General features: G+C 38.8%; 1 protein-coding gene and 1 non-coding gene across 2 annotated transcripts; both read left to right on the top strand.

Annotated features, from left to right (window-relative positions):
- The first annotated feature begins 677 nt into the window (after positions 1 to 677).
- On the top strand, positions 678 to 802 carry LOC142454141 (U6atac minor spliceosomal RNA). Its single transcript, XR_012785662.1, has one exon. It is a non-coding gene; the product is annotated as a U6atac minor spliceosomal RNA (small nuclear RNA).
- Positions 803 to 16,140: 15,338 nt separating this feature from the next.
- Positions 16,141 to 17,190, top strand: LOC142452332 (trace amine-associated receptor 6-like). The gene has a single exon (XM_075553715.1). It carries the CDS (start codon positions 16,141 to 16,143, stop codon positions 17,188 to 17,190), a length of 1,050 nt encoding a protein of 349 aa, XP_075409830.1.
- Positions 17,191 to 17,489: the final 299 nt, after the last annotated feature.

The raw sequence follows: 17,489 nt of genomic DNA, 5'->3' as shown, positions 1-17,489 counted from the left end.
TCCTAAAAATTTGTATTTCAGAAATAATAAAATAGTGACAGAAATTTTATTTTACCAACTCAAGATATCATGATAACAATGGCTAGAACACTCTTTCTTAGGCATCCTTTCATAAGAGAAAAGAATATTTTAATATCAAAAGCATGGAAAAGACATAAATCTCAGAATATAAAATCATCCTTTGAGCTGAGCAAACTGTGCCTTATGAAAAGCCTGTTCTACGGTGCCATTTTTGCATTTTCCCTCTCCCGGTGAAAAGCTTGCTGTAGATCAGAGCCAACTGCCGGTGGCATTTGGGAATTTCTGGGTTAAAACTTCAAAAGTAGCAATGGAAATGCTTCAATGTTTAGAAATCACACTAGAAGCATATCTCCTCTGTGCGGAGTCCCTGTGCCTTCTTGAACCCAGCAGGCAGAGTGGGAGGTGGCCACTCCTTGCTACCTCGGAGCATTCTCCCTCTGTCCCTTCTCCTAAAAACTCCTGTGCTAACCTTCAGGTCATCAGATTGTACCATCCCTGCTCCTCTTCACCTGGGTCATTCGCTGACCCCAAAGTCCTGCTGTCCTTTTCCTCATTGATTTCAACGCCTGGCATCCAGCTATTCTCTCCAGCACCTCTCAATATAACAGTTGCTATGAATTAGGCAGTATATTAAACGTTTTGAAAGAACACATCCTATGTTGTGCAAAAGGAGATAAGGGTAACTCTCCTCTTGACAAGGATTCAAGAGACCCTTGGACCTCACAACACAGACCTGGTTAAGGCATTGCCCCTACTTTGTGCCATCTAGTCAGAGGCTTTTATATTATTTGTAAGTAATATAAAATATCATCTCCACAAAATGTCATCATTATGAAATGGAAAGTTCCACACGTACTCCAAAGCATAGACAATCAGATAAGGGGGAAGAAGACTGCTGCCTTTTCTAGCATCTGGTGGCTCCAGGCATTCACTGACTTCTGACAGCAAAACTGGAACTCTCTAGCTCCCTCTCCACAAAGCCTGCTCTGTTCCTCTTACAAGGACACTCGCCATTGGATTTAGGGCCCACCCATGGAGCCTAATAGTTGAGATCAATTATCTCAAGATTCTTATGTTAATTATACTTGAAAGGGCCTCTATTCCAAATAAATTTACATTTATAGGATTTTTCTACTCCTGTAAAGAGCTGGAGTCTTAAACACACAGAGGCAGTTCTACCCTGTCCTCCTGGGTCGCTAGGAGTTGGCATGAATCGGATAGCAGTAAATTTGGTTGGGGCTTTGAAGGTTAGCTAACATGGGTAGATTTGAATCTCCGAAGTTTCCATTAACAGCCAATCGCATTAATCATTTGTACCACCTAACAACTCCATAACCCCTTATACCAGAAAAGAAGTTATAAAATTAAAGGAAAATACTATTAGCTTTAATATAAACTAATATGAAGGATTTATGAATAAATCTAATAAAACATGACCAACACTTCCATGGGAAATAAATTGTAGCCAACTGATAGAAGGGAAAACTGAAATAAATATAGTAATTGAGAGCTATACAAGTTTATGGGCTTGAAAGATTGATTATTATAAAAATTATACTTCTATCCAAATTAGCTCATAGATTCAAAGAAATCCTAGTCAAGGCCCTAACTATACTGTCCCCTGTGGCATGATCAGATAAGACTAGATGTTTTCTAAAAGCAAGATCCAATAATATGCTCTTTACGCAGCCCTCATAGGTGAAAGCAAAGGATGGGGAGAGATAAATTTACCAGAGCCATCAACAAAGTAATGAGGAGAAGATCTCAGCGGCTGCATTAATATCAGATAAAAGAGAGTTTACGGTGCACAACCTGACCAGGAAATAGACAAATACTGCATAATAAAGCGGTGACATTTTTCGAGAAGGGCATCACCATCCTTAGCGTGTATGTGCCTAATGTGAGAAATTTGGGTAATTCAAAATCAAGCATGCTCACTGCATTGAGTGAATGCCTGTGGGACGGGTGGTACTGCCTCTGTGAGTGTCTGAGACCGTCACTCTACGAGGAGAGATAGACAGTCTCCTTTCTTCTCTCAGAGGAGCTGCTGTCTTCAAACTGCTGAACGAACGTGCAGCCAGCAGCCTGATGTGGAACCATTACACCAGCAGGGCTCCTAATCAAAAGCCAATATAGCACAAAAACAGACATGTCTTTAACTATAGTTTGAGCTTTCAATTTTCCTGTCTGCGACTAGTAGGGCAGAAACAAAGGAGTGATAAAGAAGAATTGAACATTACTAGGCAACCTGACTTAATTGAGACCATGCATGTCTTTCTGAAGTACTGACAGGAGAATTCTTGCCTTCCTCGTAAGAGATCAGGGTTCCATTCTCGGCCACGCATAGACCTCAGGCACAACCTCCGCTGGCTTGCATGATGGTATGGTGCTTGCGATATCTCCCAGAAATACAGGTGGCAAATCTTAGCCTCTGTACATGTGGATGTAATCCTATGTGGCAATAGGATTGCCCTTTTTATGTGATGAAGTAATTTCTATGTAGACTCTGTTTTCAGCCAGTCACTTTGGAGATTTGCTGTTGTCAGGTGTCATTGAGTCAGTTCCTACCCAGAGACGTCCTTTGTAACAGAAACACTGCCCAGTCCTACACTACCCTCACTGTTGTGTTTATGTGTGAGTCCATAACTGTAGCCACTGGTTCAATGCAATTTGTTGGGGATCTTCCTGTCATTTGCTGTCCTTTCATTTTACCATGTATGACGTCCTTCTGCAGGGACAGTTCTCTCCTAATAACATGTCCACAGTATGTTCACTTCCATGGAACATTATGGTTTTATCTCTTTAAGACAGATTTGCATGTGGTTTTTGGTGAGCCCATAATATTTTCAATATTATCTTTCAATATTTTGATAATACTGATAATATTGATTCTTCCCCAGCACTATAATTCAAATGTATTGATTATTCTCTGGTCTTCTTTGTTCTGTGTCCAACTTTCACATGCATATGAGGCAACTGAAACTATCATGGCTTGGGCCAGGCACACTTTAGTCCTCACTTTTTTTTTTTTTCCACACTTTCAAGAGGTCTTGTGCTGCAGACTTACCTAGTGCAATATGTACATGGATTTCTTGACTTCTGCTTTCATGAGCATTTGTTGCAGATTTAAGCAAGATGAAATCTTTGACACCTTCCATTTTTTTCCCCTATGGTCTTACCTCTTGGTCCAATTGTGAGGACTTTGATTTATTATTATTTTTATTGACATTGAGTTGCAATCTATACTGAAGGCTACAATCCTGATCTTCATCAGTAAGTGCTTCAATTCCTCCTCACTATCAGCAGGAAAGACAGTGCCATCTGCATATCACAGGTTGATAATAAACCTTGCATCCTGATGCCAAATTCTTCTTCATGTAGTCTAGGTCTCAGGTTATTTGCTCAGTATATTGCAATAAATGACACAGGGGCCCTTCATGACTTCCTCTGGTTTCTTTGTTGCCACAGGCAGAGATAAGACATGTCTCCATCTTAAATCTTTCTTTACTTACTCTGACATTTCCATTCCTCCCACCACATTCTACTTCTTGTTGGGTTTGATGGCCACATAGAAAATATAGAAAAAAATCACACTTATGGGGTGTGACTAGGGAAGTCAACAAATAACCACAGTTAGGATCAATAAACATTAAAAATACAGTCTTTTGTCCACAGCAACAACTCTCCTCAGTCAGCAGTCAAATTTCTGTCTGGTTCTCAGCTTCTTTGTATGATGGTCCCTTGGGTTCTCCATGGATCTGGGGGCCGGTAGCTCTCTCTACCTCACAGTCCTACAATGCTAGACCTGTTCTGCCTCGTGGTTTCCTTGCCTCCACCTCTGGTCTCTGCCTGGCTCCTTTGCCCTGTCCTGTAGTCTATGTGCCATAGTGTCTGGTAGCTGCCATCTTGGCCTCAGATTCCAAATGTCCTCTTGTCTGATAGTCCTGGGATTTCTCTCTCTGCTCTGTCTTCAGAGATGTTTCATCCTTATACATAGGGTGGGAGGGTGGAGGGTGGTAACTAAAACCGACAAATCTCTATTAGTGTCGCAACTACCCTATTTGCATGGTCCCACTCCATCATATGGTGGGAGTTACAGAGACATAGACAAAGCAGTTGTTTTAAGAGATTTCACTCTACCACACAGACAGAAGTATAGGGTAAAAGGATACAACTCTGACACATACCTTTTAAGCCACACAATATATCTTTCTTCTGTTCAAGCAACTGCCTCTTGATCCATGCACAGGTTCCACATGAGTACAATGCAGTATTCTGGAAGGGGTTCTTCTCCATGGTATCTAGATTTTGTTGGGATCCATACAAGTAAACATGTTTCTGATATCCTCTGCTTTCCGCCAAGAGTCATCTGAGTTCAGCACTGACACTCTTTCTTCCACCCTTCTGAATCTGTCAGTTTCCCACCAAGGTACAGCTGCAACTGTTTTTCAATGATCCTCAGCAAAATTTTACCGATATTTGATATTATTGATATTGCTTTATCATTTTCTCATTCTATTGGGTCACCTTCCTTTGGAGTGGGTAAAAATAGGATTTCTTGCAGTCTGTTGGCTAGTTAGCTATTTCAAACTTCTTGGCATAGGCGAATGAGTACTTCCAGATCTTCACTGGCTTGTGGGAATATTTCAATGACTATTCCATAAATCCCTGAACCTTGTATGTGGCTCGTTCTTTCAGTGCAGCTGGCACTTCTTCCTTCGGTATCATTGGCTCTGGATAATACACTACCTCTTGAAATGGTTGACTGCTAATTAGTTCTCTTTGGTTCTGTGACTATGTATTCTTTACATTTTCTTTGGATGCTTTCTAATCTTTCAAAATTTTCTTGTAAATTCCTTCAATATTGTAACTTGAGGCTTGGTTTTTTTTTCTCTTGAGTTCCTCCAGCTTAATATATGGTGAGTGTGTTTTCCGTTTTTGCTTTTCAAACTCCAGGTCTTGGCAAGCTTCATTATAACTCTTTATTGGGTCTTCTCTAGCTGCTCTTGGAATCTTCCGTTAGCTCTTCAGTGCTATCACTCCTTCAGTTTACATTAGTTACTTTCAACTTTCAAAATGTCTTCTGAAATCCACTTTGATCCTTCCTATCTTTATCATGAAAATGCATAATGACTTCATGTGTAAGTTCTTTATTATTATTACAAAATACTTTTATTGGGGACTCTTTCATCTCTTATCACAATCCATACATTCATCCATTGTGTCGTGCACATTTGTACATATGCTGCCATCATCATTTTCAAAGCATTTCCTTTCTACTTGAGCCCTCGGTATCAGCAACTCACTTTCCCCCTCCCTCCCACACCCACTCTCCCTCCTAAACCCTCGATAAGTTATAGACTGTTATTTTCATATCTTACACCATCCACTGTCTCCCTTATAAGGTGATCAGACATCCCGCTTTTGGCAGGACAGTCCCGATTTTTAGCACTTTGTCCCGCGTCCCGCAGCATTTTTAAAAAGTCCCAATTTGGAGGAAGAATGCACGACACGCTAGGGAACAGCAGAATGGGAAGGGAATATACGGTTTTCAGCTGCCATGTGGCTATTTTGACAGGATATGAGTTTTATATTATTTTTGTTAATTTTGTAATGTTAAACTTTAATAATAGCAAATAATTGTTGAGAACTGATTATCGAGAACTGCTTATCAAAGTTCTCATTGTTGATTGGTCATTAGAATTCGACCACCATTGTTTGGACTTAATAAACAATGGTATTTTTTTGGCATCTGCAACGATGAAAGCACTCAGACGATACACATCGTACACTGCATGCTAGTGCTCGTTAAACAAGTGATGCCAATAAATCAGCTATTCAGATAATTTAGGTAGGTAATTTATTTCTTTCTTTAATGATTACATAAATTTTCTTGAATTTAGCAGACAGTACTCGTATTATATATATTTTACAGTGGTGGCAAAAAGTCTAGCGCCGGCCTTGAAAGTGACACTTACGACTTACGTTATGGCAAATTCAGAAAAAAATAATACAAGTTATTATTGTTATTATTTAGAAAGAAATATAAGGTTAAAATTAAAATAATTTTTAAAATATAGTTACTCTATAATAATAAAATCAATTTAATTTATAAACTAACAATAAAATATGTTCATGTAATTATGTACTTACTTGCTGTGTTTTTAAGGAATATGTACATAATAATTTATAATATAATTTTTAATTTTTTTGGTAATGAGTAAGAAAAGAGGATGCAAATTCAATGATGATCTAAGAAGTGAATTTCCTTTTATTAAAAAAAGCCAAAAGCAATTACATGGTAAAATGTGAGAAATGTAATGGTGAATTTTCTATTTCACATGACGGGAAGAATGGTATTTCAAAGCACTTGGAGACACAGAAACATAAAAGATATTTAAATACTACTGCATCTTCCTCCAAAATACAGGATTTTTTCCAGAAAACAACTTATGAAGACAAAGAAAAGAAATTAGCCTTAGCAGAAGGACTTATGTATTTTCATGCTGTTAATCACAATCATTCCTTCAGATCTATGGATTGTACATCACAAGTTATCAAAAAGTTATTCAACCAAAAATTTGCCTGTGCTAGAACAAAATCCGAGGCAATTGTGTGTAATGTGCTTTACCCATATGCATTTTCAGAATTAAACAAAAATCTAGAAAAAAAATAATTTTATATCCATATATTATGATGCATCTAAACATAAAGATAAAGTTATTTCCAACCATTATTAGATTTTTTGATTCGGAAACTGGAATCAAAATTAGAATTTTAGATTTCATTTTTGTGCTGAGAAACTTCTGAAATAATTTTCAGTTCCATTATTAATATTTTGGGAAAAAAAACAATTTAAAACATAAAGTGATTGCATTTTGTGCAGACAACACAAATGCAAATTTTGGAGGAAAAGTGAGAAGTACAAATAATATTTTTTATAAATTAAACAAAAACCTTAATCAAAACATTATGGATGTTGGTTGTGCAGTGCACATAATACATAACACCATTCAAGCAGCTGCTGATTTGTTGGCCGTAGATGTGGGAAATATTGTTACCAAAATATATTCTTATTTCTATATATACACTGTGCGCATTGAAATGCTTAAAGAATTTTGTGAAACTGCAAAAGTCGAATATCAGAAAATACTTGGATACAGTAAAACACGCTAGTTAGCTCTTTTGCCAGCTGTTGTAAGAATTTTGAAAATATATGATCTTTTGAAATCCTACTTTCTATCACAGGATAAATGTCCTAGAATTTTAGAAGAACTTTTTGAAAAAGAATCTTCAAAAATTTGGCTAAAGTTTGTACACAATCAAGTACCTCTTTTACAAAATGCTATAAAACTTATTGAAGGTGACAAAATTTTGGTAATTGAAGTAGCAAATGAAGTTAATAATTTAAAATTTCCGTGTCAAGAGCAGTTAGAAAGAATTTTCTTCCATTAACTCTCCATAATAGTATAAGCCAGCTAGGTGCAATAAATCATGCAGATATCATGAGTCACGTTAAAAAGTTCTATACTAACTACATAGCTTATTTAGAAGAGTGGATGGTACATTACAATGATATTAAACATTTTCATTGGATTACATTACAACAAGAACTTAATTGGAATGATGTGAAAAAATCATTCAATTATATTACTCAAAATTTCTCATATAGTAATATTTCTGAAAAATGATCTTTTTAATGAGGTATCATTATTAAAATATATATTGATAAGGAAAAGGTTAAATCTTGGGCATCAGCAAAAATCACAATAGAGAACAAATGGTTAGAAATATTTCATCATTTTGCAACAAACCATGTTCCCTACAATAATGCACTAAAAATCGTGGAATACGTGCTGTCCTTACTAGGAAATAATGCTGCGACTGAACATGTTTTTCCGATGGTAAATGAAGTGTGGACATCAGAAAAATCACAATTAAGTGTTGAGACTTTGAAAGCCATTTTATGTGTGAAATATAATTCAACAAATTATTGTGAAAATTTTCATGACCTTTTAAACGACAGCAATCTACTAAAAAAAGTCACTCAAATGAGAAATATGCCAAAGAATGAAATAATATTATACATAATTGTAATGTATTATATTTGTAAATTGCAGTTGTGTTGAAATTAAAAATATATATTACAATACTATTTTTTGCATTCTATGAAAATTTTTGTTGCTCCATATAGATCAAATTTTTAGTCAAGAACACACCCCATCCCCATCCCTACCCCTGCCCACTTTACCAATGTTAAAATCTGGTCACCTTTCCTTTACCCACTTTTCTATTATCTGGCCTCTTGTGATCAATGCCCTATTTCTACCCTCATGTTCCCCTTACCCTCTTGCTATCTCTATTCTCATTATTGGCCCTGAGGAGTTTATTTCTTCTGGATTCCCTGTGTTGTGGTCTTTATCTGTAGCAGTGTGCATGTTCTGGTCTCATCCAATTTGTAAGGTAGAATTGAGGTCATGATAGTGAGGGGAAGGAAGCATTAAAGAAATACAGGAAACATGTGCTTCATTGGTGCAATACTACACCCTGACTGGATCATCTCTTCCTTGTGATCCTTCTGTGAGGGAGTGTCCAATTGTCTACAGATGAGCTTTGAGTCTCTACTCCATGCCACCCCACCTTTACATGGGTTATGATTTTGTCCTGGGTCTTAGATGCCTGATACCTGATCCCATCAACACCTCATGAGCACACATGTGGTGTGCTTCTTCCTTGTGGGCTTTGTTGCTTCTCATTTAGATGGCCGATTGTTTACCTTCAAGCCTTTAAGACCCCAGATGGTATATCTCTTGATAGCTGGGCACCATCAGCTTTCTTCACCACATTTTCTTATGCACCCATTTTGTCTTCAGCAATCATGTCAGGAAGGTGAGCATCACAGAATGCCAGATTATTAGAACAAAATGTTCTTGTGTTGAGGGAATACTTGAGTCAAGGCCCAATGTGCATCTGCAACCTTAATTCTTAACATATAGATATGAGCATAGTTCTATTCTCCTGTCATTATATTCAAATATATTTACATATATATGCCTGTACTTAGACATCTATAAATGTCCTTTTTCTCCTGATTCTTTCCTCTATTTCCTTTTACTTTCCTCTTGTCCTACCATCATGTTCGGCCTTCATTCAGGTTTAGTAATTTCATGCTGCTACATTGCCCTTGATTAAGCCCCACTAGGCATCCTATACCCTTCTCTCCATTGATTTTAATTCACTTGTTGTTCCCTTGTCCCTGGGTTGGTTCCCGCCCCATCCCCCTTCCTTTCTTCTACCTCCCCTTCTATGGTATCGCCCTCAGAATCACCTGTCCTGTTCTTTTCTCTCTGAATGGTTTATCCTGCCTATTTTATCTAGATAGATATGCAAAGACATTAATAAGCACAAAACCAGGCAAAGCCAAGCAAAACAACCAAGGAAGTAAAAATCCAACAAAACAGCAATAAGAAAACAAAGCAATATAATAACAACAAAAAGAAAGTCACTGACAAAAATGAAATTGCCTATAAATAGTTCAAGGTCTGTTTGTAGGCCTTTATAAGTGTTTTCCAGTTGAGTCTGATGGGGTGCCTCACCCTGTTTTCCAAAGTCTATATTTGGTATTCCCCAAGGATTTCAACACTTTGCTCCCCTTGCTGCTCTGTTGCATGTCCTTAGTGTTACACCCCGTGTGATGGGGTCAGATTGGGCACAATTCCTGCACTGTGTCTTCAGTGTTGTCCCCTGTAACCCTATGTTGGTTCAGTGAGGGACATCGTGTCTTGTGGTGGGATAAGTTCTTAATGTCATCCCATTATGTTGAGATATAAAAAGATCAAATCATGCACAGAAGCAAGCAAGCACAAATGCACGTGATTGTCAATGAACCATTGAACAAAAGCTGAAATAAGGAAGGGCTGTCCCTTCAAGCAGACAGAGAGAGGAAGTATTTTCCTAGAGTCAGAGAACTGAGTTTGAACTTGTGGCCTCCTTAACTGTGAGAAAATAAATTTCTGCTCTTTAACCCTTTCACTTGTGATATTTCTGTCACAGCAGTACTAAAAAATGAGGACAATGTTGAACAAGTTTCAGTGGAGCTCCCTGTCTAAGAAAGACTAGAAAGAAAGACCTGGTAATCTCCTTCTGATAGCAGCCGCCGAACTCTCTGTGCATCCCAATGATCCCATCTACAGCTGATTTGGGGAATGTCACAGAATCAGGCAGAGCTTTCTTCTGTTTTCATAGAATTACCATGAGTTTGAAATTTATGTGAATCAGCCAACAGCAGGAACAGATTAATTTATGAAATACAATAAAACCCCATTCTTCTAAAGTATAGATGAAATATTCAACTGGACAAAACATATTCTGTGCAATTAAATAAAACTCAACCAATGTTTCTCAGTCTCAAAAGGACCGCCTCAATGGCATTAAACTAGAAATAGAAAATAGAAAGATACTCAGAAAATGCTCAAAATAAAGATATATAGATAGCACACATTAAAAAAATCACGCAGAGAATTAAATTTTTATTAACCGAAGGTAAATGGAAGCACAATCTATCAACACGTGTTGGTTGTTGCCAACAGAGAGCTGAGAGGGAAATGCTATAGTATTACAAACTTAAGGGGAAAGTAACGATCTTACATTAGTTACATCAAAGAATCGTGTATTCCATTGCAAATGTTAATAGTGCTGAGGTTGAGAAAGTCTGTCCTGGAAGCCATATGAGCAATTGACAGGATGTCACAAACTCTGGCTTTCAGAAAAGGTTAATGCTCCTGATAACAATCCATTTCTGTACAATGTATGTCAGTGTCTCTCAAGCTTGGTTGTACACCATCGGTACTTAATTTTAATCAAAAGTTGATTATTAATATAAACTTCACATCCAAACTCCAGTTCGGTAGTAAACAAGTATTGATGACTAAGTTTGAGAACAAGTAGTAAAGATGAAATAAACGTTGTTAGGTGTTGTCAAGTTGATGTTTTACTCACAGTCACTGTAGGCTTTAATCTTTATGGGAACACATCTCTAGCTCGCCTCCTACCCCCATGGCCCTCTAGAACCACCAAGTTCAAACAGCCAGGCAACCTTTTGCTTAGGAGCTGAGGACTTAACCATTGTTCTCAAAGCCTTCTCAAGGACGTTTTAGTTACACTTGAAAGAGGTTCATGCAACTCAGCAGCTGTGACCTGCGCAGCTCTGGGGAGACGTTTACAAAGTTCTGGCCCAGAACAACATTACAGGTATGTGTGGTGCATATCAATGTTCATAGAAAGTAATTTATTCAAAATGTGTCTTTGTTTTTTGAGAAATTAAATTTTCCCCATTCAAATCCATGCTACATGTGCATATAGATTCAGCATTTAAGTCATTGAGATGAAATTATTTCTAATTAAGATCAATTTATAATCTTCTTGGATCTCAAAAAGCAAATCCATAGTGAAAATGAACACGAGAAAGTATGCTTCTCAAAAGTGCCAAGCATTCTGAATATAAGAAGTTTAACTCTAACAATTTTTCCAGCCTCCTTTCTCTTAGAAGTATGTCTATTCTCTACGGCACACTGAACCCACACGGCTACTGCCACCGGAGCTCACACATAACAATGGTGAGGCTGGTGATGGAGCAGGTAATGTTTCACTCTGCGGTACACAAGCTCACTAGGAGTCAGAGCTGATGAAAAAGCACCTAAAAGTGACAACCCTCTGAAGGTGCAAAACTGTTGTCTCCAGATTTTTTTTTAAGTTTAAGCATCACTAAAATTTATTTTTAATTTTGAAAACCAACAAGGGGTTGATTTTTGCCCAGAAAGGATATAAAAAAACCATCAACGCATTTTACCAGTATTTTTTATGTTCTGGAGTAGTTTGTGTAAAATTGGTGTCAAGCTCTTCTCTGAATGTTTGATCAAATTCATTGGTGATGCTGTCTGGCTGTGATTTTTTTTTTAAGAGGGCCAGAGAATTTCTTAAAGGCCAGATCAATTTCTCTTTTTGCTATGGGTCAGTACAAAAGCATGTTTCTAGAAATTAGTCTATTTCTTCAGGGTTTCCAAATTTATTGGAGCATAGATCTTCACAGTATTATATGATTACCTTAAAATGTTATTGGAATATAATTCACATATACAATTCAATGGTACAATGACACTAAACAGAGTTGTGCAATCATTACCACAATCCAATTTGGAGCATTTTCTTCCTTCTTATATTCACTGTTATTAATGACCATTTCCCCCCCAACCTATCCTGTCATGCTCCCAAGAGACCATTAGTCCAGTTACTGTCTACACAGATCTGCAGATCCTGGATTTCATATACAGAGAAACTTTTTTTAAAAAAGAAACATCAGTAACAATGTAAAACCTCAATTGAAAAGAAATCAGAAAAATAAAAGAAACTGGAACAAATTTACATGAGTCAAAGGGAAATCAAGTGATGAGGTGTTACATTTTAGCCTAACTGCACCTGTGGTAATCCACTTGACAAAACATCCTGCCCTTCATATCACTGGTCTATGGTCACAGAGTACACCAGAGGCGTAATCCACATGCAGTTCCCCTTCGCTTTTTTATTTTTTAAACGGAAACAACTTAAAAAAGGGTCAAAGGGAGATCAAATGATAAGACGTTGCATTTTAACCTAATGGCATCTTCCATAGTCGACCTCATAATAATTTCTTTTTTAAAAACATTTTATTAGGGACTCATACAACTCTTATCACAATCCATACATACATCAATTGTATAAAGCACATTTGTACATTCTTTGCCCTCATCCTTTTCAAAGCATTTGCTCTCTACTTAAGCCCTTTGCATTAGGTCCTCTTTTTTTCTCTCCCTCCCGCTCCCCCTCCCTCATGCGCCCTTGATAACTTGTAAATTATTATTTTGTCATATCTTGACCTGTCCGACGTCTCTCTTCACTCCCTTTTCTGTTGTCTGTTCCCCAGGGAGGAGGTCACATGTAGATCCTTGTAATCAGTTCTCTCTTTCCAACCCACTCACCCTCTACTCTCCCAGTATCGCCACTCACACCCCTGGTCCTGAAGGTATCATCCGCCCTGGATTCCCTGTGCCTCCAGCTCCTATCTGCACCAGTGTACATCCTCTGCTCAATCCAGACTTGCAAGGTAGAATTCGGATCATGGTAGTTGGGGGGGGGGGGTGGGAGGGGAAAGGGGAAGCATTTAGGAACTGGAGGAAACCTGTATTATTCATCAGTGCTACATTGCACCCTGACTGACTCATCTCCTCCCCAAGACCCCTCTGCGAGGGGATATCCAGCGGTCAACAAATGAGTTTTGGGTCTCCACTCTGCACTTCCCCCTTCATTCAATATGGTAAGATTTCTTTTTTTTTCTGATGATGTCTTATACCTGATCCCTTTGACACCCCGTGATCACATGGGCTTGTGTGCTTCTTCCATGTGGGCTTTGTTGCTTCTGAGCTAGATGGCTGCTTGTTCACCTTCAAGCCTTTAAGACCCCAGACACTAGCTCTTTCGATAGCCGGGCACCATCAGCTTTCTTTGCCACATTTGCTTATTCACCCGCTTTGGCTTCAGCAGTTGTGTCGGGAGGGTGAACATCACAGCATGTCAATTTAATAGAAGAAAGTATTCATGCATTGAGGGAGTGCTTGAGTAGAGGCCTAAAGTCCTTCTGCCACCTTAGTACTAAATCTATAAATATAGGCACATAGATCTATTTCCCCATCCTCATATATGTATTTGCATATGTGCATGTCTTTGTCTAGACCTCTATAAATTCCCTTTGCCTCCTAGCTCTTTCCTCTATTTCCATAATGCTTTCTGTTGGACAGCATCCCTCAACTGTAGTCAGAGAGGATTCACTGAAGGCTTACTCCATGTGGGCACACTGCAAATGGACAATGGGTTATCCATAGCCTTCTGCAAAATAGGTGTTCACAATTTAACATTCCTTCCTTTGGATTTCAATTTTATTATTTACAATATTTGGCTCACACAGATTGGTGTACTTCCTCCATGTAGACTTAATTGACACCTCACTTAGATGACTGCTTGTTTGAAGATGAGGTTGTAAGAACCCAGATGCTATTCTTTGTGATAGCTAAGCACTATCTAGTTTCTTCACCACACATTACATCACCCAAATCTCTAGTAATCTGTTCATGAGGTTGAGCAAGAAACAGGACCTAAAATAAGAATGAATTGTACTAAGAAGAATAAAATGTTCTAGAATTCATTGTGGTGATGATTGTGCAACTCTTCTTGATATGACTGCATTATTGAATTGTATGATGTGGATGAAGAAAAATTCCAACTCTTCCCCCTGAGTTATGTGTCAAACGCCCTCCAGCATGTCAGTTCTCTAGGAATATCTTTCCAGTTTCCAGCTTCTTTTCCATTATTGCTCACATGATTTATGACTGGGAATGACAATGCAATTATTTAAGACCACAAATACATATGTTGTCCATGTGTTCACTAACGATTCCTCACATGGGTGGAGAAACATTTACATATCTATAAAATGGTAATGTTGTCACCAAGAAACTCTTTTCTACCAAGCCTGAAACCAAAAGCCAACCCAAGTCCATTCCATCAAGTTGAATTCCAACTCATAGCCAGACCCTGAAAGACAGAAGCTAGTTGTCACATATGCTTTCTGAGGCTGTCCATCTAGACAGAAATAGGCTGCCATTTCTCCCCTGGAGTAGCTGGTGAGCTTGAACCACTCACCTTGTGGTTACCAGCTGAGTACTGCACCACTAGGACACCTCACTAACTCTGAAGCCTGTTGAGGTGTCTCAGAAATGCTGGTGCATCTAGACACTGAACATTTTCATGTATCACATCATCTCAATATGCCCCTCCTATGTTATATTTTCGGTGTATTTATACCCAAGGGAGAAGCTAAAATAATTCTAAACAATAGAGATGGATGTGGGGTCCTGGATTACAACTGCCGGCACCAGCACCATGACAGGCCGTATAAAACCAATGTCTGGGGAAGGCTTAAGCTCTAATTTCAGATTCCTGGACACTGAGGTAATTCTGTCCGAGAAGGCATCACCTGTCCCAAACTGACCAGTAGGGAGCAGCGACCACCATCCCCAATTGACCAGTCAAGAGAATACGCACGGAACTACTCGCCAACCACCACTGGACAACGCTGATGCCAGAAGTTTTCTCCAATAAGTTTAAAGAACAGCAACACTGGACTGCCCCCGGTCCCTGGCCCCATAAAAGCCCAGGGAACAAAGAACTCGGGGCTGATTCCCCTTTGCGCTGGGCAGTGGAGGGAAAAAGCCCTAGCTCGAGCTAGAAAAATAAACTCCTTTTGCCGTGTATGCATCTCAACTGGTCGTAATTCTTCCATGCGCCCAAGGTGAGCTCATGTTCCTCTCCCCAATCCAACAACAGCATCGTGTCTGACTCTTAATCCTTATTTCGTGTACCTTTGTAGCACCATTCAATACAACTGGGGCGGGGTTCATGATTCAGAATTGGGTGAGGGCATGATGTCTTATAATGTTTCAAGTTAACACATTGAAAAGCAAAATGAATATTTTGGGCTAAAATCTATACCAGCCAGTCTAATTTCATGTAAAAGTTGTTTTGCAGAATTAGTCTCTTAATAATCACAGTTGAAAATAATCATATCAGTTCTCACCTTACACTATGGGGATTCCACCCAGGGAATTTCCCCATTGGTAGCATTTATGTTTGCTGGTAGGACTATGAGCTTCAGGCTACAATTCAGGTCAAACATAGAGGTGAAGCTAAAAGGAGGTGGTCCTTTGGCTCTGAGATTACATTTCAGATCAGTGGCTGTGGCAAAGAGGATCTTCAGAGGTAAAAAATAAAAACAAAGTACTTATAGCTAAGAGAATGTCATCAAATTAAAATGACTGAGCATATGCTAGTTGACAATTCCCAGTAATCTCATGCAGCATACATTTTGTTAGATTTTCTTTTTTATGGAAACCAGTTGATTTCCATAATTAAAATGTAAAATTGAAGAAGAAAGCCTCCGTCTTGAAGCACCTGGCAGCTATTTGTGTGCATTTTAAAAGGAGTATTGAAAATTAGAATCTAATACTTTTTGTGATAATCAAGAAGGACAGCATGCATCCCAATGTGAGCAGCAGTGAGTCCCCACCTCCCCCCTTGGAGCTCTGCTACGAGAACATGAACGGATCCTGTGTCAAGTCTCCCTACTCACCGGGACCCCGCGTGCTTCTGTACGTGGTGTTTGGCTGCGGGGCGGTGCTTGCAGTGTTTGGAAACCTCCTGGTGATGATTTCAATCCTTCATTTCAAGCAGCTGCATTCTCCAACCAATTTCCTCATTGCCTCCCTGGCCTGTGCTGACTTTTTAGTGGGAGTGACCGTGATGCCCTTCAGCATGGTCAGGTCCGTGGAGAGCTGCTGGTACTTTGGAGCCAGTTTTTGTACTTTCCACACATGCTGTGATACGGCTTTTTGCTACTCTTCTCTCTTCCACTTGTGCTTCATCTCCATCGACAGGTACATCGCTGTCACTGACCCTCTGGTCTATCCGACCAAGTTCACTGTGTCTGTGTCAGGAATGTGCATCAGCATCTCCTGGATCCTGCCTGTTGTGTACAGTGGTGCCCTGTTCTACACAGGAGCCAACGATGATGGGTTAGAGGAATTAGCCCGTGACCTCAACTGTGTAGGTGGTTGTCAGGCTGTTGTCAATCAAAACTGGGTGGTGATAGATTTTTTATCCTTCTTTATACCAACCCTTGTTATGATCATTCTCTATAGTCATATTTTCATTGTGGCTCGAAAACAGGCTCAAAAGATTGAAACTACTAGTAGCAAAACAGAGTCATCTTCAGAAACTTACAAAGCCAGAGTTGCCAAGAGAGAGAGAAAAGCAGCTAAGACGCTGGGGGTCACAGTGGTGGCATTTATGATTTCCTGGCTGCCGTACAGCATTGACTCATTAGTGGATGCTTACATGGGTTTCATCACCCCGGCCTATGTTTATGAGATCTGCTGCTGGTGTGCTTACTATAACTCAGCTGTGAACCCTCTAATTTATGCTCTCTTTTACCCATGGTTTAGGAAAGCCATACAATTAATTGTCAGTGGCCAAGTTTTAAAGGATGGTTCAGCAAGAAGGAATTTGTTTTCTAACCAAATGTAAGCCATTGGATTGAAGAAGTTGAAGACATCCTCATAATTTCCAAATGAAATGAATTTTTTTCCCTTCATTTTCTTGGTGGGTCTTATAAATCTTATTTTTAAAAATTTATTTATTTTACTCTTATAAATCTTATGACAATCCATTATTCAATTGCTTTAAGCACACTTGTACATATGTTGCCATCGACATTTTCAAAACATTTTCTTTCTACTTGAGCCCTTGGTATCAGTTCCTTTTTTCCCCTACCTCTCCCACCCTCCACCCTCGTGAATCCGTGATCAATTATATATTATTGTTGT

Source organism: Tenrec ecaudatus, chromosome 7, assembly GCF_050624435.1.
Source record: "Tenrec ecaudatus isolate mTenEca1 chromosome 7, mTenEca1.hap1, whole genome shotgun sequence".
Taxonomy (NCBI): Eukaryota; Metazoa; Chordata; class Mammalia; order Afrosoricida; family Tenrecidae; genus Tenrec; species Tenrec ecaudatus.
This window is presented reverse-complemented; position numbering and strand designations above follow the sequence as displayed.

Excerpts from the sequence above, each read along its gene's own strand:
- LOC142452332 (XM_075553715.1), top strand. The coding sequence starts at position 16,141 with ATGCATCCCAATGTGAGCAGCAGTGAGTCCCCACCTCCCCCCTTGGAG.